The 24272-nt window shown below is 41.0% G+C and overlaps 1 protein-coding gene across 1 annotated transcript in view; it reads left to right on the forward strand.

The window, feature by feature from the left end:
* Positions 1 to 24272, forward strand: part of cxadr (CXADR Ig-like cell adhesion molecule) — an 86586-nt gene that overhangs the window by 58184 nt on the left and 4130 nt on the right. The window contains exons 3-6 of the mRNA XM_074672801.1: positions 6013 to 6217; positions 18874 to 19029; positions 19137 to 19259; positions 21794 to 21932. Coding sequence (XP_074528902.1) covers positions 6013 to 6217; positions 18874 to 19029; positions 19137 to 19259; positions 21794 to 21932 — 623 coding nt within the window. The remainder of the gene's footprint in view (positions 1 to 6012; positions 6218 to 18873; positions 19030 to 19136; positions 19260 to 21793; positions 21933 to 24272) is intronic.

Here is a 24272-nt window from a genome sequence, read left to right on the forward strand (position 1 = left end):
AGCCATAGAAATATATCTAACGCGCCTTTTTGTGCACACACATGAATATTTCCAAACCTTAGTGGTCATTTAAACAGGTCAGGCATTTCTCTCTGAACATATTTGTTCTCCTTGACCTATCCCATTAAGTCTCCACACACACACACACACACACACATACACACACACACACACACACACACACACACACACACACACACACACACACACACACAGCCGTGGATTCACATTCATATAGCCTCGAACCAGAATTCTTTGTAATTAGCTGCATGTTAATTCCAAAGGCCTGCTTTAATATATGTGACAGAGTTAAATGGGATTAGGCCGATCTGCCAGGACTAGAGCTACGAGGTCAGGCAATGAAATGAGAAAGGAGGCTAAACTTTACAGCCAGAGGCTCTGAAGGGCTCAGAAAGCATGGGAGACCTCTGCTCACAGAGAAAATCCTGAAACAACTAAGATCAGATCAAACTTTGAGGAGGAGAGCTGGTCTGAGGGATCAGTCACGGGGTCGTATGACTGGGAACTCCAAGCCCTGTTTGTGCAGCAAGGATGGGCTGCCTGGTTTACATGGCATGAGCCCAAGTAGTGGGTTTGACTCCACAGTGTGCTTTGAATAAGGCTCAGCTACTCTTCTCTGGATCCTTCAGCTTCTTAACAATTTATTCTCCATCCTGCAGCAACATCTACATCACAACTAAAGGAATAAAAGACATTCTCAGGGGTTGGTCTTTCATGCATGCTCTTTGCACCTTCACATTGAAACCCAAGAGAGGTAGAGAGGATTGTCTGTTTGTAGTGGAACAGCATTAATCATATGTAAATGTTGTTAATACATTTATCCATGCCTTACCCTACATCACTGTGGTTATCAATGAACAAACACACACGTTTCCTCTCACATACGTGTTCTTGCACCTGTGAACATTTGCAGCATTATGAATTAGGTCTTTGCATTTTACATCCGAGGGCATTTTCAATCAAAGGCTCAGGCAAAGAAAGCTACGCAGCTGCTCTGTGATACAGAAAGGACAGCACATGGTTCTCCACTACTTATAAGATATGAGATACATGTATGTGAGGTAAGAAGTTCAAGGCTCTAAAAATTAGACGTAGCATAGATTCACATGCAGATATGTTACATAGAGGAGAAGCAGACTAAGGTTGAATATTTTACATTTTCGTTCTTGAGACCAAGTTAGAGAGGGGGTATTCTGCTTTCCCATAATTGACACATTGATTTAAATAAAAAATTCTGGATGTTCAGACTAAACCTGCAGATTTTCAGACTGCTGCAGATTCACATGTCATAGAAATCCCTGAATCTAAGTACAGATATATATATATACATATATATATATATATATATATATATATATATATATATATATATATATATATATATATATATATATATATATATATATACATATATATATATATATATATAGTTCATAACACATTGGAGAGGTGGACCTCAAACACCAAGGTCTATCCCAAGCAAGCCTCCAGAGGGCTGGCCAATCAGAGCGAGGGGGTTTGGGGAGTGGGGAGCCTTAAAGAGACAGCAGATAAAAGAAAGTGATTCGGACAGAAACTGATTTGAGGTTTTACTAAAATCATCTGTAAGTCATGTTTAGCTTCCACAGTGATACCAGAGTGACAGTATAGCTGAAAAAAACACCTTACCCCCTCTTTAAAGACTGAGGTGTCACAAACACGACTCTTCAAATAAAAGCCATCCTATCACAATAACCCCACAGATGTATCCAGACTATTGACTGTATGTAGAGTAGACAGTATGGTTTTGCCATTTATCATTGTACGGTTTTGAAGCCAAAATTCTCCCATCAAAGGCGCAGCCATTGGCAGCCGTTGTGCAGCCAGTGTCTGAGTAGTAGGGGCTATCGTTGCTAGGCGCTCCCCAAGTAGCTGCCTGTTGCGGCAGCTCTCTCGTCTTTGTCAGTTTCTGGTAATTTTTTGGTCTCTTTTTCGTCATCTTTGTATTTGGAGTGGATCATCACTTTGTGTGGTTCACTTTGTCGGTCACGGACACCAAACTTTTTGTGGCTTGGGCGGTATTTTTTACTACTTTCTCCTGTGTTTGTCTGAAGATCCTACATGTAACCTTGGCTGCATTGTTTACATGCAAAATTAGCTGTTAGCAGCCTGTAGCATGTCAATGCTAACTAGTGTAGGGCTTGATGATTTCCCTCGAGCTGAGGAGGAGGAGGTGAGGACGACGTGCTGGTTCTCGGATGTGAGCTGGGAGGTGACGACGTGGACCTGTCCTTCCATCCATCGTTGTTGGGAACGTGGGATCTAGCCCCGAGGGATGGATGAGCTAGCTTTGCTAACCCAGCGGCATCATGCTGTTCACGGACGTGGCTGACGGAGCTGACATCGGACGCCGGCCCCACATCGGAGGAGCTTTGCCTGCTGTTAGCAGACAGGATCCAGGAGACAGAGACTGAACAGACTTCTGAGGAGGCTCAGTCCTGGACCCTGTGGAGGTGGAGACTGGCTGGACTGGAGAGTGGTGGACTCGTGGTGGACTCGTGGTGGACGGGATGTCGTTATCTAATTTCTTATGGACCTTTTTGCACTTTCTATACTCTTTCTTACTTTTGTTTTCTTAAATGCTGCGGTGACTCCTGAATTTCCCCTCGGGGATAAATAAAGTATTTTCTATTCTATTCTATTCTATTCTATTCTATTCTATCAGGGACTCAGATACCCCTTTTCCACCAAGCTGGTTCCAGGGCTGGTGCTAGAGCTGGTTCACAGTTGGTCCAAGTGCAAACTGGTCAAGAACCGTTTGCTTTTCCACAAGCGGGTGCAGGCCTTAACTTATCTTCTTCTTCTGTTGTTTTGCTTACTTCGAACTCATCTTTTTAAAAATGGCGCTCTTCTGTGCTTTTACTCTGCATTCGATGGTTAATAATCCCGCCCCCAACCCCTGACGTGAGCCTGTAGCCCCCGACATAACGTGGTTCTTTCTGCTGGCCCAGCAAAGAGTCGGTGCTAACCAGCAACCGGTACTTAGTCTGTGGAAAACCAAAGATCTGGTGCTAAGTCTGGCTCTAGCTCTGAACCAGCCCTGGAACCAGCTTGGTGGAAAAGGTGTAACAGAGAATCTGAGTGGAGCCAGGTGACAAAAATGATAATTATTTTTTCTTTCAAGAGTCTAATCACTTCTTGACTTTACCTCCCGACATATTTTACAATCCCTTAAGTAAAATACTCAAGAACGTCAGCTGTCAATCAACATTAAACATGGCACAAAGCCACATTTTTAACCTCTAGTGACTAATTAAAACAAAACTTTTCAGAAAAAAAGAGAACTTGAAGCTAAGGTTAAGTTTAATCACAGCTCATCTGGAATGACTGGAGAGATGGTTTTTGACCTATACTACAGCCAATCACCAGGGGGAGTGGTTTTTGTGGCGACCTCACTTCGAGCTGAGCAAGATGACGTCAATGTTTTTTTTTACAATCTATGATCCAGACTATGTCAACAAACCTGGCAGAGCAAAGAGCAGGGTAGCAGAAGCCATATAACTCTGTTTACAGCAGCATCCCATAAAGCCATGGTGCAGGCGTCTCAGTGTGTGATTTCACAATGTATGGAGGAAGCTCATGCACATTTACATATTTTATTAACCATAACTGTACAATCAAGCAGGTTGATTATGAAAGATAATCACTCTGGATCAGTGTGTATGAACCAAAAGATGAACTAACATGCTTGTGAGCATTATTTAAACCAGGCTGTGAGCAGGTTTTTGCGAACAGATGAAGGGCAGAATAACTCCACCACTCTGCCTCTGTGTGTTTCACGTTGTTGTTAAACAGCAAGAGCAGGGCGCTATTAGAAATCCAAGTCAAACTTGGAAATCAAACATTCCATCTGTGTTTCCTTTTTCATTGATGCAACCAGGTGAAATACCACAACATACCGATAATCCACTCAGCGAGTCTGCTGGGGAATATGGCCTCTTTTCATCTGACACATATCCAGGACACATCAACAAGCCCTGTTTGGGGGTGCTGAGGCGTAGCTAATACATGTCTCTTTGTGGGGGATTGAATGAGAGATGCCAGTCATGCCTACAGTAACAGGCATTTGCATTTGGCTCTCACTGCCTGGTGACAGAGGAGCTGAAGGGAGGGTGTGCCCTCAGTGTTAACCACCGCTATGAGAACAACGAGGAAACAATATTAAAGTAAATGGGAGCGATGTGAGGAGGGAAAACTCAAAGCTTCTCTATGATGTGTCCTTTGTCCTTGAATGCAGCAGCAGAGGCTTTTGTTCGCTGAAGATAAAGCAGCAGGAATGTGAGCGTGTTGACAAAGTGATGGGGGATTTGGAAAGTAAAGCCATGACACTGTTTGATAGAAATGTAACGTCTGTGTGTTGATCTGGGATTCTTATTGCCACATATTGGTACACTCTCTGTTTTGAAGGACACTTGATCCAATTTGAGCTCTTTTTTCATCCTGTGAGAGCACACGGCGGTGTTTCAGGTTAAAAGCCTCGGTGGGAGCTCAGGATTGCCGCTGCTCCCTCAGCTCTGCAGGTTGTTTAGAGTACACAGGTATCGCCGCACTCTGCTTTGCATCTCAAATAATCTGCTGCTCTTCTTTTTCCCTCCCTGAGTATCACATGACAATGACCTCATCTGTTCATGCGCCTGATTATTTAACCTCTAGAGCACCATCCGTGGACGGAGACACAGCCGGGCCAGGTGGTGATTGTATCATTGAATGTCCTACCTGTTATGAAACGCAGACAGCAGCACTGCTCGTCTGTCCTTTCCAGCCCCGGCCGGCTTGTCTAGTCATTTGCCCTTTTCATTTTCATTCCCCCGGCTCTTTATGGGATTTTTTTTTTCATTGGATCATGAATCTCAAGGTTATTGTGCAGTTTGGATTTTTTTTTGTTGTTCTGGCTGGAGGTGTGCATGTGTATAAGCGCTCCCATCTGTGCTCCTGTGAAGTGCTGGAGTTCTTGTCTGGCTCAGCTCGGGGCAATTTAATTTCCTCTCCTGCATGGTCTGATCTCACATACCGCTGTTATTGCTGCTGATGTTCAGATCCCCCGCTGAAGTTAGAAGTCTCCCCTCCCCGAAGAGCCACAAGGAATTTTAACCACATTACCTGTTTATGTGACTAATATGTACAAGAAGAACATGGCGCCCATTACAGCACACTCCAGGAACCAGTCTTTAAGCTGGAAGTGGGGCAGAAAGGCAACTTACTGAACTCTTTCCTTTTGTTTTGCTCCTCTGATGGGTTCATTACTCCCCCTCCTCCTCTTCACTCCTCCTCACTCCTCCGGGGTATTACTGCGTGCACGCCTGGTGATGATGGTGGCACAGAAAAGCCTGTTGATAAAAGTCTCAGAGGAGAAGCAGAAGAATACAGAAGCCAGTGTCTCTGAAAGAGAATGAGAACTCTTTTCATTGTTGTTTGCTTTTCCTTCACCCTCCTTCATCTCTTCCTCTTGATTTTTGTTTTTCCCCTCCTCCGTCACCCCAACTACAAGGTTTCCCTTTGCCTCCACCTGGCCTTTATTTCCAGGCATTTCCTCGCTGCTCTCAAGACTCAGACTGTGTGTAACTTTGCTGTCAGTGTGTGTGTGTGTGTGAGTGGGGAAGTGGTTGCTCAGAATTGGGGGCTCTTTGTTGACACAGCAGGTGTTGATTTGGCTCCACAGTGGAGGCTTTGTTTGTTCCACCTTCTTTCCTCTTAAGCACAGAAAGGGCAGAGCAGCGCAGGCTGCCAGGCTGAAGGGCAGGGCAGAGATAAAAGAGTGGGGGCTTTCTGCCTCTCCGTGGATTTGGTTGGTTCAGTGATCATGATCTTTCCCTTCACAAAGCCCACAACTGTCATTTCAAGGCCTTTTTATTTTGATTTATTCTGTGGAGGGACTTTTATTTTTACAAGAGGTTATGTCACTCCGTGCAGATTCCTAACTATCTCCCTCCTCCTCCTCTTCTCTGCTCCCAGGTGCTCCTCTACGCAGGTGACAGGGCCTACGAGGACTACCACGCCCCCATGAAGGGTCGAGTCCACTTCAATGCAGCTGACCCCAAGAACGGAGACGCCTCCGTCAACTTAATGGCGCTGCAGTCGTCCGACTCCGGCACGTACCAGTGTAAGGTGAAGAAGGCGCCGGGAGTCCGCAGCAGGAAGATGCTGCTGATCGTCATGGGTGAGTGCAGCAGACCACTGAACACGCTCTGGTGTTCAGCTAGTACTCTGATTTCCCCTCGCAGGCTAAATTGTCTCTCTGGACACAGTGAAAATGCAGGAAATTACACGGCCTTTGCCCTCCTTGGCTGTTTTGATGTAATCCCTCCTAAAACGGAGCATGTAACCTTCCTAGAGGCTGTGCAGCAAAGCTCCCGTTGTGATACAATTCTGCTTTCACCCTAGATGCTCTGTGATTGTCGAACACAATAATCCGTTGTTTTTTTTCTGCGCTAGATATAGTGGTCATTATTTCTACTCTGTGTAGTATTAGTCATGATGAAGGAAAGTTATTTTACCATTACATCTCTGCATTATAAAAACCTGTCAGTGTCTGCGTGGGAGTCGTGATGTTTTTATATAAATGATTTAAAATGATTTATATCCCTGGCATCAGCACAAACAAGGCTAAAAGGTTTATAAGTAAATAAATCATTGATGTCAAATATGTCAAATCCTTAAAAACACAGAAAACTTTTCATTTCTAACCTAAAAATGTCCTTCCATGTAGTTTTTAAAAAGAAAACTTTGAGATTTCTTATTAATGATATTAAAGTACCATCTCTATTCAGCATTGTCATGTTGTTTATGAACTTCCATCCTCTAAAAGCTGAAGGGTTATGTAAATGTTGAAGTTGAAATTTAGATTTTATCTTTAATTCGGATCAATTTAAAAGGGATTAACCAGAGTGGGGTCTCCAGCGGCTGGATCACAGCTCTTCGGTGCAGCCACATGAGCAAATACGTCAGCTACAAATGTGACAAACGTGGGATGACGCAGAAGACGAGCGTCAAATCTCTGAACTTAAAAAATGCTGAAGTTTTAGATGAACCCTTGAACACCTGAGCCTCAAAAGCCTGTCTGGACCATTTTGCTTATTTTGACTATAAAATGGTAAAAAATGTTCTGCGAGTAAATGCTTCACCCATTTACCTGGAATACTTTGAACTTTCAGTATGTGGAGTTTTTTTTCCAATTTACTGCATGTCTTATGAGAGTAAAACAGTTTAAAATGAAGAAAAACACAAAGACAGACTAGGATCTTAGAGGTTTAGTGAAGGAAAAAACACTAGAATCAAACATCAGGAGCAGATTTCACAGGATGAACTTGGAGTTTAAACATTAGTAAACATACATACATGAACAATTCTGAGCATTGTCTGTTATTTTGTAAATAAAAAAGGTTGCTAAAAGCATCACCAGAATCTCCAGCATCCACACAGATCTCCTTCTCCTTGCACACGCACCACCTGAGGGTCGCTGCTCCTCATCACGGGACAAAACTGAAAGTCAAAGTATGGGAGAAGAGATTCAGCTGGTTTCACTCACCATACAGTACAAATTAGTCTTAGTGCATTGATTTACAAAGAATATCACACAGTAGCCTCAAATCGTGTCCAAACAGTAGAAAGAAGACTTGGTTCACTGTTCATAACATCACACAATAAAGACATAAGCTATTTTACGCGCAGCACAACACACACAATTTCACATATTCACATAAACGGTACCAACGCAGGACATTACTCCATTCTAAAAGGTTTATAACACACAGTCAATGAATTTTGCCCATATTTTACAAATTAGACCTGGTACACTGTTCTAAAAAAGTCACCACACAATACAAGCCTCAATCTACACATATAATTGCGCATACAAAGCATAGACTGTATACAGAGTGGACAGTGGGGCTCTGCCATTAACCATTGTACGGTTTTGAAGCCAAAATTCCTCCGTCACAGTCGTAGCCATTGAAGCAGTTGCGCAGCCAGAGTCTGCGCAGTAGAGACTGTGAGGGATTCTGGGAGAATCTGAGTGGAGCTGGGTGACAAAAATAATAGTATTTTTCTTTCTTTTGAGAGTCTAATCACTTCTTGACTCTACCTCCTGACATATTTTACAATCCCTGAAAAAAATACACAAGAACGACAGCTGTCAATTATCGTTGAACGTTACGTAAAGCCTTGTTTTTAACATCTTATAACTAATGAAAACTAAACTTTTCAGAAAAAAAGAGGACTTAAGTACAAGGCAGTCAAATGGTAACCTAAGATCACCACAGCAATCTGACGTGAGAAACATTTTTACAAGGTGTATTAATCTTTTAAAGTTTGGCCACAGCCCATCCAGAATGACTGGAGAGCTGGATTTTTTTGACCTATACTGCAGCCAGCCACCAGGGGGAGCAGTTTTCGTGGCGACCTCACTTTGAGCTGAGCAAGATGACGTCCATTTTTTTAATCTATAATACAAAGTAAAAACTTGAAAGAGACAGCTCCATTCATCCCAAAGTTCATCTCATCTAACGTTACCTTTTTCACATGAAGATGCTCCTTCAGATGCTCCTTCAGTCCCAGAGTCCTGCAGAAACATCAGTGGAGGTTTTATAGGATCATCTTTTTTGGCATTTTTAGAAGACTTGAGCTCCGTTTTCTCTGTGTCCTCCTGCCATCCATCTACTCTGCACTGTTGTGTGTATTCATGGGCTTCCTTAAATGTCTGAGGGAAATTATCGTAAAAAACATATCGACTGAAAGAGCACAGTCTCAGCTTTCACAAACTGTTGGAATTTTTCCAATTGCGTAAACTGTTGTCTGTGTCGACAAATCTGGTGTTGAAGGGTTAAACAGGATAATTCAGTCACTATAATTAAAGTTATGAATAAGAGTTAACAGGCCTCAGTGTTCTGTAGTGATAAAAAGGCTTATAGGAAACACAGGTTGAGATTTCTGTCTTTCTGTTTTTCAAACTGTAAAAAAACCTCAGTCGTGGAGCGGATGCACTCAGCTGACTTTTGATTGCACTGGGTGACACATCAGAATCGTAAAAGTCACATGATTCACTCTCTGGGCAAACACACTCTCTCTACCTCACTCACACACACTTTGGCCTTGCTGATCGGTCAACTGACTAAATGATGTCGAGAGTGAATCGCCTCCCGAAACCCAGCTGGTATTTGCATACGGGAAAAACAGCCCACATGTGCTGCGCTGGTCTGAGCTGTGGGAAAAGCTGCACACTGTGCTGTCATTGTCGCTGCGCTCTTATCAGACGTGTTTCTCCCTCTGCAGATAGAGCGGGTTTCAGAAAATGGCTTCCACTCTTGTTGACATGATATCATGTGTGTTAAAGTGGCTGCTCTGCACCAACCAGCTGGACCAGAAAGGCATGAAGCACAGAGGAAAACAAACACGTTTCACAGCAGTTGTGTCGTTGAACCATGAAGAGGCTGTGTGATGAAAAAGGATTTAAAGATGGAGATAATCTCATCTCTAAACTGTGAATAAAGCTGACCTAAGAGCCTCTGATGGAGCCCTCTGGGACGCTGTTTTACATAAACATTGATCTGAGCAGAAGCAACAGGAAACAGTGAATCTCATCACTGTTACATAGAGCTTGAACACTTCCTGTGTCGGCTGTACCTCCTTACAGCAGCTCCACATTCTTCAGCAGTGAGACAGAAGCAAACCTGACTGTTCACTGCTGCTTTTCATGCTCTTCTCTAAAGTTCCCATGAAATCAACACAGATGTTTTCATTTTATTATCACATACCTCGAATGTTTGTTCTACCAAGAGACTTTAGAGGTGATGTTGATGCCTGCACAATAAAAACAAATAAAAGGAACATCAGTTTCAGTTTAAATCACATCCTGCGGTTACAAGACTGTCCTTCATGAGATCATGGTAGATTCATGAGTTCATCTGAGCTTAGCTGACTGGTTAAGAACTAAAACGGTATTCATGTATAGCCTTTATATCCTGCCACAATCCAATCTTAAAACTCTTTGCATGCTGAGCCGAAATGAAGTGCTGTTTGATTACGATTCAATTTTATTTGGATTCTTTGTAGGAACTAATAGAAACATTAAATGTGTTTACCTGTAAAGTGTGACTTTAATGTTAAACATTTTTTAACATGAACAGTAAGCGCCATGGTTACCTTAAACTTTGAACATAAAATTGCACATTTGTCTTTAACGTCTTGAATGTGTCTCCAGTAAAAGTAACTTATTCTACATGTCTTCAGCCACCGCTGACTTGATCCTGAAGCTTTGGTATGCATGTTCCACTGGAGTCTCTAGTCTTGATATAATTTCATATTTCAGCGTTGAAGTATGGTGGGGCACTCTGAAACCTCAATTTTTCAGAGAAAAGTGTGTGTGTGTGTGTGTGTGCGTGTGTGGGCTGTCATATTTTATTTTTTGCACCTAAATTTTGTGTTGTGGCACCTAAACAAAAAAAAAAAAAAAAGAAGAAGTTAGGCGCATGGGTGCAACCAATGCAAAAGTTCAGTCTGAAGCCCTGCTAAGTCTCACCCTGTTCACTTTGCAGGAAGAGCAATTAGGTCAGCCAGCCACTGGTGTTGCTGTTACCCATCTAGATACCGACTTCACACCAAAAAACTAAGTTCTCAGTTTAATTAAATTAGAGGTGTCCCAGTCCGATATTAATATCAGATATCGGGCCGATATCAGCAAAAAAACAAATATCGGTATCGTATCGGAATGCATCTAAAATCTCCGATATAAGCAGTCCATTCCAGACCCTGCTCCTGCTGTTTTTATTTGATTTATTTATTTTCTGGGTTTTCTAATTTATTCTTTATTTTATTCAATTACTAGTATTTTTTATGTTTAATGTTAAAACTTCTGTCACCCATTGGTAAATAATAAATGGGTCAGTTTTTCCTCATACTTACTGTTGCTGACTACTGTTCTTTGTTTGAAAAATATCACCTAATCAAGCCTTTTCTAACATGAAATACTACAGAATAAGTAATAAAAGTATGCATGTTTAAAGCTGATATCGTATCAGATTAATATCGGTATCGGCCAATACTCAATGCTGCAGTATCGGTATCGTATCGTATCGTATCGTATAGTGAAAATGTAATATCGGGACATCCCTAAATTAAATCAATATAAGTCAATGGAAAAGTCACAAGATTTCACACTGTCCCTTTAAAAACTTTTAGAAAATGATGCAAGTATATCATATCATATTGAATAATATCTATATGGTATTGTTGGCTGAGTATCAGGAAATATATTTCATCGTGATTGGAATATCATGTATCGTATCGTAAAAGTAGTATAGCTAAAGCCGTAGTGTGAGTGTGTGTGTGTAAAACCATTCTTTAAGACCTTGTGTCTTTACAGATGAAAAAATAATATAGCAGATGACTCGTCGCTTGCTTGTGGCTGTGGTTTGGTTGCAGCAAAACAGAAATTTTGAAATTGGAAAGGGGTTAAAATTTCAAAATAAAAGCAGATCTTTCCCTCAATACGAGTCATTGATCAGCCAATGTATGGATCAGATCATTAGTTTTTTGCCATAAATGCTAACTTTTCAATAATAATGAGTGTTATTGTGTAGACATAAAAACTATTTATAAACTACTGTGCAAGGACTACGGTTTATTACTTCTAGTTGGTGCTTTTGACAAAAGGGTTGCTGACCACGTTCCATGATAGGTTACGTCTTAGCCTCTTGTTCGTTTAAACAAAAGAAAATTCAATATACAGAATCAGTGCTAACTGTTTAAGGGTGCCTTAAGTCTTGGTTTTAAATGATACTTGACTGAAGTACTTTGTTTTATCTTGACATAAAAAATGGAGTACACTTTAACTTTTCTGCTTTAAAAAAACGTGAACTAACAGTACCTGTGGCTCCAAGTATTTTCATAGCTAACATTATTTCAACAATGACTCGCTGTAAGACTGACACTGACTTATAATGTTATCAGTCATTTCCAATACATCCTCAGTTAAAAGGCCCAATTTGTTTGTATAAATAATTGTAAAAGGTGGATTCCAGTCTTTGTTGAGTCACATCCTTAGTTATGAAAGAAGTGCTGAAGGCTCTTTGGCTTTTAGATTTATTTCATTTTGGTGAACAAGAAATTTATTTTGAAGTCCTTACCCAGGAAACTTAATATGGCTGCATTTAGCAACAGTTAAGAAAGAGCGTGTGTGTGTTTCTGTTTCTGTGTGTCTGCATGAGAAAGAGAGCGCTCAAGGCTACAGGAGCTGACAGACTGCTAGCTATTGACCCCAGGGGCAGCGGCGTTCTTAGCAAAGAAACATTGACAAGGAGAGGCGAGGACATGTTGCCTGCTCTGCATTTTACCTTCAGGTTGATCTTGTCACAAGGTGGATGGTCTCCTGAACAGGGGGAGACGTGCATGCTCATGTGTGCACAAGGATAAACACACCTCCATTTATACACATGGGTGTCGCTTCAGCTTGTCACAAACACTGGCTCATGTGGGTATACACACATGCTGACCCCTGCAGTGTACGTGTTTTCCAGGTGCTGTAGCATCCCTTGTTGTGTATTCTTCTCTTGTTGCTTCAGGACATTGAATTTAATGGAGGGCGAGTATCTACCTGCAGTAATGCTCTGCATGTCAACAACTCTCACATACATGTGCTGGACTGGACCACACCTGTACCAGATTAAAAAAGGTTTAATACAGTGACCAAGTGTTTGATTTAGAAGCTTTAAATCAAGTCATTGCTCATAGAAATCGTAAGCACAATCTTTTCTGACAAATCCATTATCTGCAGAAACCGCTCTGCCATTCTAATTTGCAACCTACCCATCTAAGTTGTTTTTAAGGCTTTGTTAGTTTTCTGATATCTGACTTTAAAGATAAAAAGTCAAACAATCTGTCTCGACTGTAATGAAATAAACCAGTGTATGGATAGATGATAAATATAAAAGTAACCAGAAATGAAGTTTCAGTTAGTTACAACAAAAGCTTTTGCTTGATGCATTGATTATGATGTGACCTTGGACAAAAATTTAAGTTTTTTTTTTTCATTTTATTTTACCACTTTTGAATGACACTTTGCAAACTGAATATGGGTATGTCTTTCTGGTTGGATGTGAAGCCAAAAGGCCATAAGGCACTAACTCCATTTACAGAACTGTAGAGTGATGGGACTGACATCACACTTAGGCTGAGTATTGGCACACATAACAATACTTGGGCCACGATACAATAATATCACGATATCACAAGTTAACTATTTGACTGACAACAACAACTTTTCCATTTAATTGTGTTAGAAATAAAGAAAGTCAGATGCAGTGTTTCATAAATACACTCAACATGGAAACATAAAGTGCGTCAAGTTTGTCACTTAAACTACTGTGACATTAAACTTATGTTGCCAAAAATGTATTGAATGATAGACGTGGTCAGTTGGTGAAACTTATAAATGTCACTAGATTTTTTATGAGTAACATTATTACTCATAAAAAATCTAGTGACATTCAACCAATTGGTACAACCAATGTTACTATTATAAACTAACTGACCCAAGAATAAAGAGAAAACTTTAATGGTGAAGACATCAAAACCCACATCATCAAGTTTAAGAATAAGATATTTTGAATATACTTTGAGTTTATATTTATACAGTTTGTGGGAAACATACAGTGGAGGTATGGGAGACATTTTGTACTCATCTACTCACCTAAAGTATGAATTTTTATATTCACAAAATATCGATATTGAGAGTTCAAATATCAAGATTTGATCAAGGACAAAGTATCACAATATGTTGCAATCAAAGTTACACCACAGTGGAACAGATTCTCATCTAAGGGGCAGTTTACACGGCAACAGTTTTAGTGTGAAACGCAGAAGTTTTGTTGCGTTTCAGCCTTGGGTGTACACGGAAATGGCTTTTCAGCAGACCTGTCATGCAAACTTCTGAAAACACACTCCAGAATGAGATTTTTCTGAAACGCTGCCGACATTGTTGCCGTGTAAATAGTAAGCTGGCGTTTTTAGTACTGTTGTTACGATTGTTGCAATCTACCGTGTTGTGCCTGTGCTGCTCAATCTGCTGTATCTGCAGACTGTCTTCCAACAAAGTGTGCATCTGTTGCTCCACTTTTGCACTTAGTATCTCTATAAACCAGATGATCAGCTCAACTCTACTTCGGTGGAGATCTACCAAGAGTGGCTTCTGGACAATACAGTTATAGCACCAACTACAGGCCGGGCATTAATCAAAAGCAGACACCAACAGTTTGGGAAAGTTCAGTGAGTCTTTAATTCCTGTTTGTTGTGCTCTCCTCCTCTACTCTGCTTTTACAGACACAAAACATTGCAGGAGCTGTCAGTCAATTGTCTTTTCAAAACCAGATTGACCTCCTCTGAAGAATAGACGCTTGGACTTACATCAGCATGAAAATAATTGTTAGGGGGATGGTGGGAAGGGAGAGGAATCTTCACAGTCACTTAACACTATTGGCATCCATTTGAATGCACAGCTTATCAGATTGATGTCAGTGGGCAAACATCATCATTAAGCCAGCAGGGCTTTATCGGAGAGTGTGAGAAACCCCACAGAATGGATCTAAACTGAGGATGTTAACTAGGGAACTTGGTAAGTGGGTGGCAAAGACAGTGGCCAATTAGCACTTTGAAGCCTTACCTCTAATTTATGGTTTTAGACCATGCTGGTGTAGCAATGCAGTTTTTCATTTAAATAATAAATCTATCTCACTGATAAGACCTGCTTTTCATTGAAAACATGGAATGAAAAATGTTTCAGAAATTTCAATAAGCTCTTACAAGAGTGAATAATTACGATTAAAGAAATTCATTGGTTAATCCCAATGTCAGAAATGAAGCATTCATCATTTCTCATACTAACATTGTTTTCTTGATTGTTGGATGTATAAAAACCCTCAGTATGGTTCTGTGTTAATAAAATGTGAGAATATCCAAAGGTTTTTTAATTTTATCTTTAGGCTCTTCTTGTATGCAGACGACTCTATGTGTTATGTCTCTGATTCAGCCTCTTCCCTCCACATAATCTAAAGTTTTTTCAAGCAATTAAGGAAATTTTCTAGCTTTTAACTCAACTTTGAAAAATCTTCCTCTCAACTGCTCCCATGTCAGGCTGCCCTAAGCTCTTTTAAAAACGGTCACAATGAGATTCAGATACCTGCAAATCTCCATTAAAATTACCACATGAATTCTACATCCAATTTTCTGTCCATTTCAAACTTCTAAGAGCCGTTTTCTCACTTATGACCTTCTATAATTACTCAGCAGCCAGTCATTTAGCTCCGCTCCTGCCGGAGAAAATCCTCATCCCATCCAGGGTTTTACAGCAAAGCTCAACAGAAATCTCTTTAATTCTGTCCTCCTGGCTTTAGTGTCCACTGATAGCTTTTATTTCACCTCGCCGTCCAACTATCAGCCGTCACTCTTTGAAGTTTTGGCCTTATGACTGTAATGTATCCTGCCGTGTAGCAATCCCTTCGCGCTTATCTCACTCACAAGACAGCCTTGTGCAGCTCATAAATCAGGAATCATTGTTCGTTTAACAGATCCAGGTCGGCTCCATCGCTCTGCCCTTTATCTCCGTGTGCTCCTGCAGCCTCCATCACCTTCCTCTTTGACCTCATCCTTCAAACAAATAAATCTGCTCCTCGGACACACGAGGACTTGTGTGTTACAGCGTGGAGTTGACTTTCACCTTTAAAAGATGCCTTCAAAATGTCATAGCTCTCTGACATTTACTGTGTGTGTGTGTGAGGGTGTGTGAGTGTGTGTGTAGGTGCAGCACAGCAGCATCAGATAGCAGGAGCTGTGAGTTAGGAGCTGCACAGCCTTGGCCCCCATCACTCTACCATCTGTCCATCAGCGCTCGCTTAATTTTTGCCCTCCCGCGCTCTCTGTGGCCCCCTCCATCCTGACCCTGTGTGTGTTTATTAGATTAACAGGAGTACTCAGTCCTGTCTGTCTCCTGTTAATCCTAAATCCTCCGCCTCCCGCCTGACACCTGGTTTAGATCTGCAGAGCCCCTCTCCAGGGTTTGTGTTGTTACAGAGCCTATTATTACCACACCATGATGTCAGCTTTCTGTCACTGTACTTCTATCACACACCAACACTGTGCTTGCAGACGTTTTCCACACAAGTTTTTTGTTATGTTGATTAATAATTCACGGAAAACAACAGTCTCAAGTTTGTTTCCACGTTAGGCATCCAACAGACCAACGTTATAAGTAGGGATGGGCATTTCAAGGAAACGAGCTAATCAATATTCCCTCGTAACTATTAGAATTATTGATATGCTGGACTAACATTGAGTTTTCACTTTTTAGTTCATTTTTTCGAGGGAGTTCCTGCACTTCCCAATCTATATCTAAGCGACTCCTTGTTCTTGCTTTGGCTGTAAATCCTCCAGCCTGTTGACTCCTGGTCTGTCTCCTTTAGGGATTGGTACCTTTCACATATGAAGCGATACGGTACTGATGCCCGATACCTGGCAATCAGTACCAGTACTCAACAGTACCAATTTTTGGTACTTTTTGTGTTTATTTGGTAAAAAATATCAATTTGTTTAATAATGTATATTTTTTTGTTTTCCAATTTAACATATTTATTCTTTAATATGTAACCTTATAATGCTGTGTTCATGTTCGGCAGCCTACTCACCCACTCCAGCATAGTCACAAGAATGGATTTAGGTACCCAACGTGATACCTTTTGATTTTTCATGAATCGATACCCGGTACTTTTGACAGAATTATGGGGTTGATGGGTATCAAAGTACCTGATTTGGTACCCATCCCTAGTCTCCTTTCTTTATGCCAGTGTGTTGCAGTGATCAAGTTAAATACGATTTGGTTTGGACACAGTTTGTTTTATTTTGAAAGTCATTAGGCATTTTAGATTGTTTTTGTGCACAACTTTCTGTCCTGCTTGACCTCCTTTTTGTGAAATTGACGCGAAACAGCTCAGGCATCCTGCATAAAACTGCGATCTACTGCAGATAGGACAAAGCAATCTTCACATGAACCATTTTTTTAAATGTCAATGACTTTTCGAATATTCAAATTGATTGCCTAGCCCTATTTTTAAGTCCTGATTCTGATACTGATACTTGGGCTGTGGTATCACCCTTTACTGATAGTGATCTGATGTGATTCTGATTTAACATGCTCTATTCCTCAAAACCAGTATGAGACTGAGAATTATGTCTTGTCATCTTTAGGGTGTTGTCATTTCATCTCACTGATTTGATATATCCCACTGATATTTAACTTCAGGGATGTAACAAAGGCCTCTACATCCCTCTCTGGGTTTTCACTTAGTTTAGATTAATGTTATAATAACACTGCCTAATCAGCTGTGATTAATCAGCTCACTGCCTGAATTCTAATGTATGTATACATGTTGAGCCTGTAGAGACAACACTCAGAAAACATGAAAAAATCAACCAAAACACATTGAATATTAGAAATTCTTAAATGAATAATGAAAATGTTGGCAAATAAAGGAAAAATTAAGAATTGAGTCATTTTAGGACAACTCCCTGATACCCAATTTTAATTTGCTCATGGGACAATCTTGTTTTTGTCTCATCTGGTTGAATTATTCAGAAAGTGTGAATTATTAACAAAACAGTATCTGTAACAAACATTAACCCATGCGGTCTCTGTGACTCCTGTCTGACCATGTCTGGTTTTTACTGCTCGTGGTCTGCTTTCAATTTTGGTCTCTGTTTGTTCTCCAAGCCTCCCTCCAATCTAATCTCCTGCCAACACTCCGGCTGACCGGAGACTGTTTGCACACGTTCAGCTCTAAGATTGAGTTTTGCCTCCTGCTTCAACCCTGAACGTGCACACGCATGTGTGTGTGTTTTTCCAATAAACTCACACACACACACACACATTTACCATACAATTATCCTGAGTGACAGGTCCTGTAATGATGGCAGCTGTATCAATTACTCTGATTACTGCTCTCATTACGCTGATGACTGCTGCTTTGAGCAGGGGAGGGAAATCAACTTTAGGGAATACAAAAAAACACAACTTACCCTTCACATAAAAGAACTAAATGTTTTTTGACATGATAAATGATTTGATAAACAAATAGAAGATGAATCTCTACCTCTTCTTACTGTTCAAAAGGGAAGCTAAAGTCTCTCTGACAGTGGGCGCTGTGCTCTTGGGTTGGTGACACCATTTGAAGCCAAAGTCAGATCGGCTAGTGGAGCCACAGTATTACTGCTTTCCCTCTTGGACAGAGAATACCACAAATTTGTCACTTAAAATCAGTGTTCAAGGGCTCCCAGGTCTGTACAGTCCACAACAGACAGTTCCTGTCAGTTTGAAGCCGACTTGCACAGGTTTTGGTTTATTGACTCCTGTGTTAGTGTTTTTAATGTTTTGCCCCTCACTGTTCCTTCCTGACTCTGCAAATCTTGTACACACAGGAGCTACATGTATCAACTGAGCTGTCAATAAGCCATTACACCCCTTTTAATAGCATTAGGCTAATGATTTAACATCTTACAGAAACAAACACCTGGATGTAAATCAGCCTGAAAAGAACAAGCCGTGATGACACAGTTCCTTATCCTGTATTTTGATTCCATACTTTGACCCATACACTTTACATGAAGGAGGCAGGTGTTTTTTAAACTGCAATAGGGGGTGCTTTAAGTGTTTTGGCTTCACTTTTGAAGAGATGTTTTGTCGCCCATCATTACACACAGTGCTTTATGCTAATGCAAACGTCCGCTTGTTTTTGCTGTTTCATCTAAATTATTTTCTCCTTCTTTTTCCCTCCACAGTGAAGCCGTCCAAACCCAGATGCTACGCTGAAGGACCCACACTGGAAGGCAAAGACATTGTGCTGAGGTGTGTATCCAGTGAGGGCACCAGCCCCCTGCAGTACACCTGGAAGAAGACCAGCGATAGCAAGCTGCTGCCTGCCTCAGCTGTGCTGGGTAATGAATCCTCTCATACACAGAGTTCCAAAACATTTCCAAGACCTACACTGGGTCATCTTCCTGTTTAACACTCTTTCTGGATGTGTTGTTTGCCTTCACTGTAGATCCTGTAGCAGGAACGGTTAATGTGAGAAACGCATCTGGTAGTGCATCTGGCACCTACAGCTGCACTGTGAGCAACAGAGTCGGCACAGAGGAATGTATCCTGCATCTGAACGTGACACCTCGTAAGTAGCCAAATGTCTGCACAGAAATCTGATGCTCTGTTATCTAATCAGTATGTTTGATACACACTGCCTGGGAACCAAACTGGATCTACTTCAGTCAAAAATGCCTTTACATGGTCCAAGAAAAATACCAAACCTGAAGATGAAGTGGGGAAAGTTAATAGTTGTCATGCTTGCAGATCAGTGAATGTTTACCAAACTTTTTAGTTAAGCATGTTGTCAAGCTAATATTTGATCAGTGTGCTGTAATGAAGAATAGAAATGTCAGTTTGCAGGTTACAGAAAAATTGCAGAGTGATACTGTGTTTTTGAGTGCTGGGAAAAAAAATTGCAACTTAAGTGAATATGGTTGTTTTATCTAACTGGGAGTTTAAAGTAGGGATAGACCAATTATCGGGGCCAATATTTGGCATTTTGAAGCATATCTGTATCGGCCTTTTTTTAATCTGACAGACGATAAGAAACAAATTTAAAACTGTAGTGTTGCAGCTCTGATACAGCCACCCTGCTGTCTGCAGTCACTACTCAATCCCCAGCACTGTCCCACCCACAGTACCATCTGATTGGTTACAAGCAGAGTCATGGCTTGGGAAACAGCCAATCAGCAGTGCAGTTATTACAGTTATTGCAGTTACATTTAAATTTTGGAAAACTTTATTTACTGTAGACAACTTCAGCTATTTTTTCATTCAACTATATAAAACATGCTGCTGAGCCTGGGAACTGTTTGATAAACTCATGCTTAAAGGTATTTGAATGAAGTAAAGTGCTGGAGTTGGTATTGTTCAAAATTTTGACACCAATATTTGCACTTTGACTGCAAATTAATATCAGTTTTAAATATCAGTTATCGGCCTCCTTGACTACAAATAGTTGGTATTGGTATCGACCTGGGGAAATCTATCGGTCTATCTCTAGTTTAAAGCCTGAATGTATTCAATTCACTGTCATTTCAAAACAAGTAAATAAGCAGATCTTAACACTTCAACCTTCAGATATTTACAGGTTTTTCTTTAAACTCTTAAGACCCAAGCTTTTTTTTGGTGTGGAATTTTTAATTCACCTTGCTAGTTGGGATAAGTGAGACCTTATAAGTATAACATCTAAACCTGACCTTTGCACGGGAAGTTTGATTATTTGTGTTATGAGTTCTCTATAAGTTGTTTGTTAGTATTCTACTTAAATACTTTGTTTTTTTTTTTTTACTAAGGTTGGTGTAATGTTGTGATTTCACCAAAAGATAATGTAGGCAGTGTCCCTAAATGTGGCTCATTGGTCAAAGTTTAAAATGATGAAGAATTGTGGGTCTGAGAGGCAGAAATGTTACGTCCACATATGTGGGTCAGAGGTGAAATAGAAGTCTGAGCTGCTTATCACTTCCCTCAACCAAATAATCAAATGTTTTAACCAAAGCTGAGATCTTAAAGTCTTCAGCAGTGATAACCAGCTGACCGACCAACCATGAAACCATGAAGCCATGCCACTTTCACAGCTCTTTAAATAGAACTCTCTATATGTCTGTTGTACTGACTGTACATAGCTTCAGGCTTATGTGTTTTTTCACCTTCTCAGCTTCTGTGATTTGAGGGATCACTGGGTTATTGCTTGATTGTGGAAAAATCACTTCTCAGTGCTAAAGCCTTGTTCTTCCTGTGCTAACAAAGGTGTTAGACGCAGCCGTGAATTCACCTCAGAGCTAAAACTCTGTTATTTCCAGTGTTTCCTGAGCAACGAATGAGCTGAAGCTGTGAAGCTGGGAGCTTTAGTACCACGCTGTGACAGCTCTGTCATCTCTGAGCGTGGCAGCATGGGGCAGCCAGAGCTGAGAGCTGGAGCATGATGTTGATATAACACAAGAGCAGTGACATGTCTGTGTTGTTTTTAAGGAACTTTTTTTTCACGCCTGTCTTTGTTTGGTCTTGTTACTGAGTTTGGTTTTAATACGCTCAGCTCTACAGTCTTGTTAGTGTGCTTATAAGCTGCAAAAAGTGTCAGAGAGGTACTCAAGCTTGCCCCTGCTCTTTGACTTTCTCCTTTGATCCAGCTTCAGTTCAAAACTCGTGATTAAGAGCCAGACAGACTCAGACCAACTTGGGCTCTCTCAGCGCTAACTCCAGAGGCTGCACACAAATGTGGAGTCAGCAGAAGATAAAATTTACATCACAGGCTTTATGTAGTTTTAGTGCTGGGTGAATCTCTTTGGAATAGTACTGAGAGTTTGTTTTTCTGTTTTTCTTCAGGGAGTTATTTACTTAATATCAAAGTAAAATGTTAAAAGTAAAATTTCCAAAAAATTCTGACTGATGAGAACATTAAAAGAAACTGGATTTCTACAAAGTTTGAGTGTTACTGAAAATCTGTGCTGGATGGATTCATTATGAGTTCAACTTTTTTTTAAATGTATTTAGCCGTGAAAGGAGCTGGATGCTAGTTACACTGCTCTTTAATCTCATACAGCTATTAACCAGGAACCTCTCAGCTCTCATACATAACCTTCACCAAACCTCATCATCTTCCTCTCCCTTGTCGTCCAGCTCCCAACACAGCCGGCATCGTCGCTGGATCCATAATCACAGTCCTCCTGATCCTCCTGATCATCGCCATCATCCTGTTCTGCTGCTGCCGCGCCCGTCACAGGAAGAAGTATGAAAAGGAGATCTGCAATGAGATCAGGTATGCTTTCTCAAACATCAGAGAGGCTCCGAAAAGCTCCCTCTGACGGAGGAGTGTGCTCTGTCTCTGCTCAGTGATGAGAAATGTGTCTCAGGTTTACACTCAGGGATTAGACACGCCCCTTTAAGTGCTTACTCTATAAAGTTATTGGGCTGAGCTGCTCATGCAGAGTAACCTGTGGTCATCTCAAGGACACACACATATGCACACACACACAAACGCGTCTCTGACAGCTCCAGCGGCGGTGAGAATGGTTTCTCTCCATCAGCGTTTCTCTTTTTTCACCCCTCCTCAAATAAACAGCTGTGGTAATCAGTTTGAAAGCTTTGTTTGCTCTGTGGATCCTCACTCCCTCCACTGCCGCCACCTACCACCCCCCCCGGCCTTCCATCCGGCCTGCGGGCTCTCCACCATCGGCGGACTTCCTATCACTCTGCTACGGGCTGAATTTGTCTGAGACCACAATGTGACACTGCTCTCGCTGTAGGACAAAGAGGATTAGACCGCTGGTGCTGTCTCGTACACACACACACACACACACACTCTGAAAACAGCACAACACCAAGCTGCGGACCAAACAGGCTGCAGCCCCTCAGGCTCACTTTGATTGAGCATTTAACTGGATTATTGCTGCTTATTAGTAGTTAATGTGGTGGCAGAGGAAGCAGGGGGCATATCTGTGTTTGGTTGCTCAGCTCAATCGCTAAAGGCTATTACACAGTCTGTGTGGTGCGGCCCCGACCAATCAAACGGGCCGACTCCAATTATGCACGCCTCTTTATTGAGTCCAATCATGTTTTGCTCTTGAAATGACTCTTGCAGACTCCTTGAGGATTCATTGTTTTCCTCTTTGTGGGCAGCTCCTGCTCCACTCTCCAGACTCTTCTACCTGAGAGTCCACTTTGTCATCATTTCAAACCACTGAGGAAGTCATTTTGTATTCAGTTTCCCTCAACCTGACACAGCCACCAGGATACTGCCTTATTAATCTGACCTCATCATGATGACATGTTTTCATAGGAGCTGTGTGTCAGTCACACTTACAGCACATTTCATACGTTTCTATTAACCTCCAAAAACAGAGGCTTCTACAAGGCTGCTAAAAAAAGCATGTTTCGAAATGTTTACAACTTTTGACCTGCTAATCCCATCCACTTTTTAAAAAGTCAGTTACAGAGGACATTCTCATCTGTAGTGGTGCCATTCATCTCATTTGCTTAATCACAGCTCTGTAAGGCAAGGCAAGTTTATTTATATAGTACATTTCAGTAAGGCAATTTAAAGTGCTTCACAGACAGAACAAATGGAAAGAAAACAATTAATATTCAATTAAAAGGCAGATTAAAATTAATAAAATACAACATAACAAAATGAGATTAAAAGACAAAAAAGTTAAAACAGTTTTTAAAACAGATTGTTAGATAGGAATTGCAAAATTGTACTTTTTTTAAGAAAAGAAAAGTAATTAAAACGAATTGTTAAAATGCTCTAATAAAAGAGCAGTGTCCGTTGTGATGCCATCAAATTTTGCAGCATTGATTCATTAAGGAAACCTGAGTAGTTTTCTTCCTCTGAGCTGATTGGCTATGATTGTTGATGCCCAGTTCCAACTGCGTACTGATTGGCTCAAAACATAAACATCCAGTCATGACAACTACCCCACTAAAAGAAATGTTGTCTGAGGAAATTTGATTTTAAGGAGTGGAAAACAAGACTGGGAATCCATTTACACAACACAAGCCACGTATACATGGACCCAAATATTTCGCTTGCATTCGGTTTATTTGCTCAAACGGAAAGAATTTAACCGTTGTAAACACCTCATTCCGAAAGAAAAAAAACAATCCAAATGGACGTTTAATCGGTTTCACAGGGGTGGAATATTCCTTTCCCCAAACCAATTGAGGTATCATGTATCCACTCAAATGCAAAGTTGTCAGGGTACGTTCTTTCAGTGCATGCTCAGATATGACGTAAGACGCAACTAGAGACGTTCCTCAACTTTAAAGATGGCCGCGAGCCGTCAGCACTGGAGGAAAGTTTGTTTTTGATCCAAACTTTGAAGAAATGAACATAATTTCAAGACTGGACACTTGCAATACGGAGTATTGCACCACGTGATAAACAAACTGTTGTCCTCCAGCTTTGATAAATCTTGTGATGTTTACGTTTTTCTGCACATGCCCCATCGACTATTCTGTTTGATTACAGCGGCGCATGTAAACCAGAGATTGCAATATTCCTTTCCATGTATACTATTGTTTACGGAAAAGTCACTCGGAAAGATTCCATTCGAAAAGACGAAAAACTCCTCATGTAACCGTGGCTACAGACACAACA

The sequence above is a fragment of the Halichoeres trimaculatus genome, unplaced genomic scaffold (genome assembly GCF_033239565.1).
Source record: "Halichoeres trimaculatus isolate MK-OKI-2021-1 unplaced genomic scaffold, fHalTri1.1 fHalTri1_scaffold_6, whole genome shotgun sequence".
Taxonomy (NCBI): Eukaryota; Metazoa; Chordata; class Actinopteri; order Labriformes; family Labridae; genus Halichoeres; species Halichoeres trimaculatus.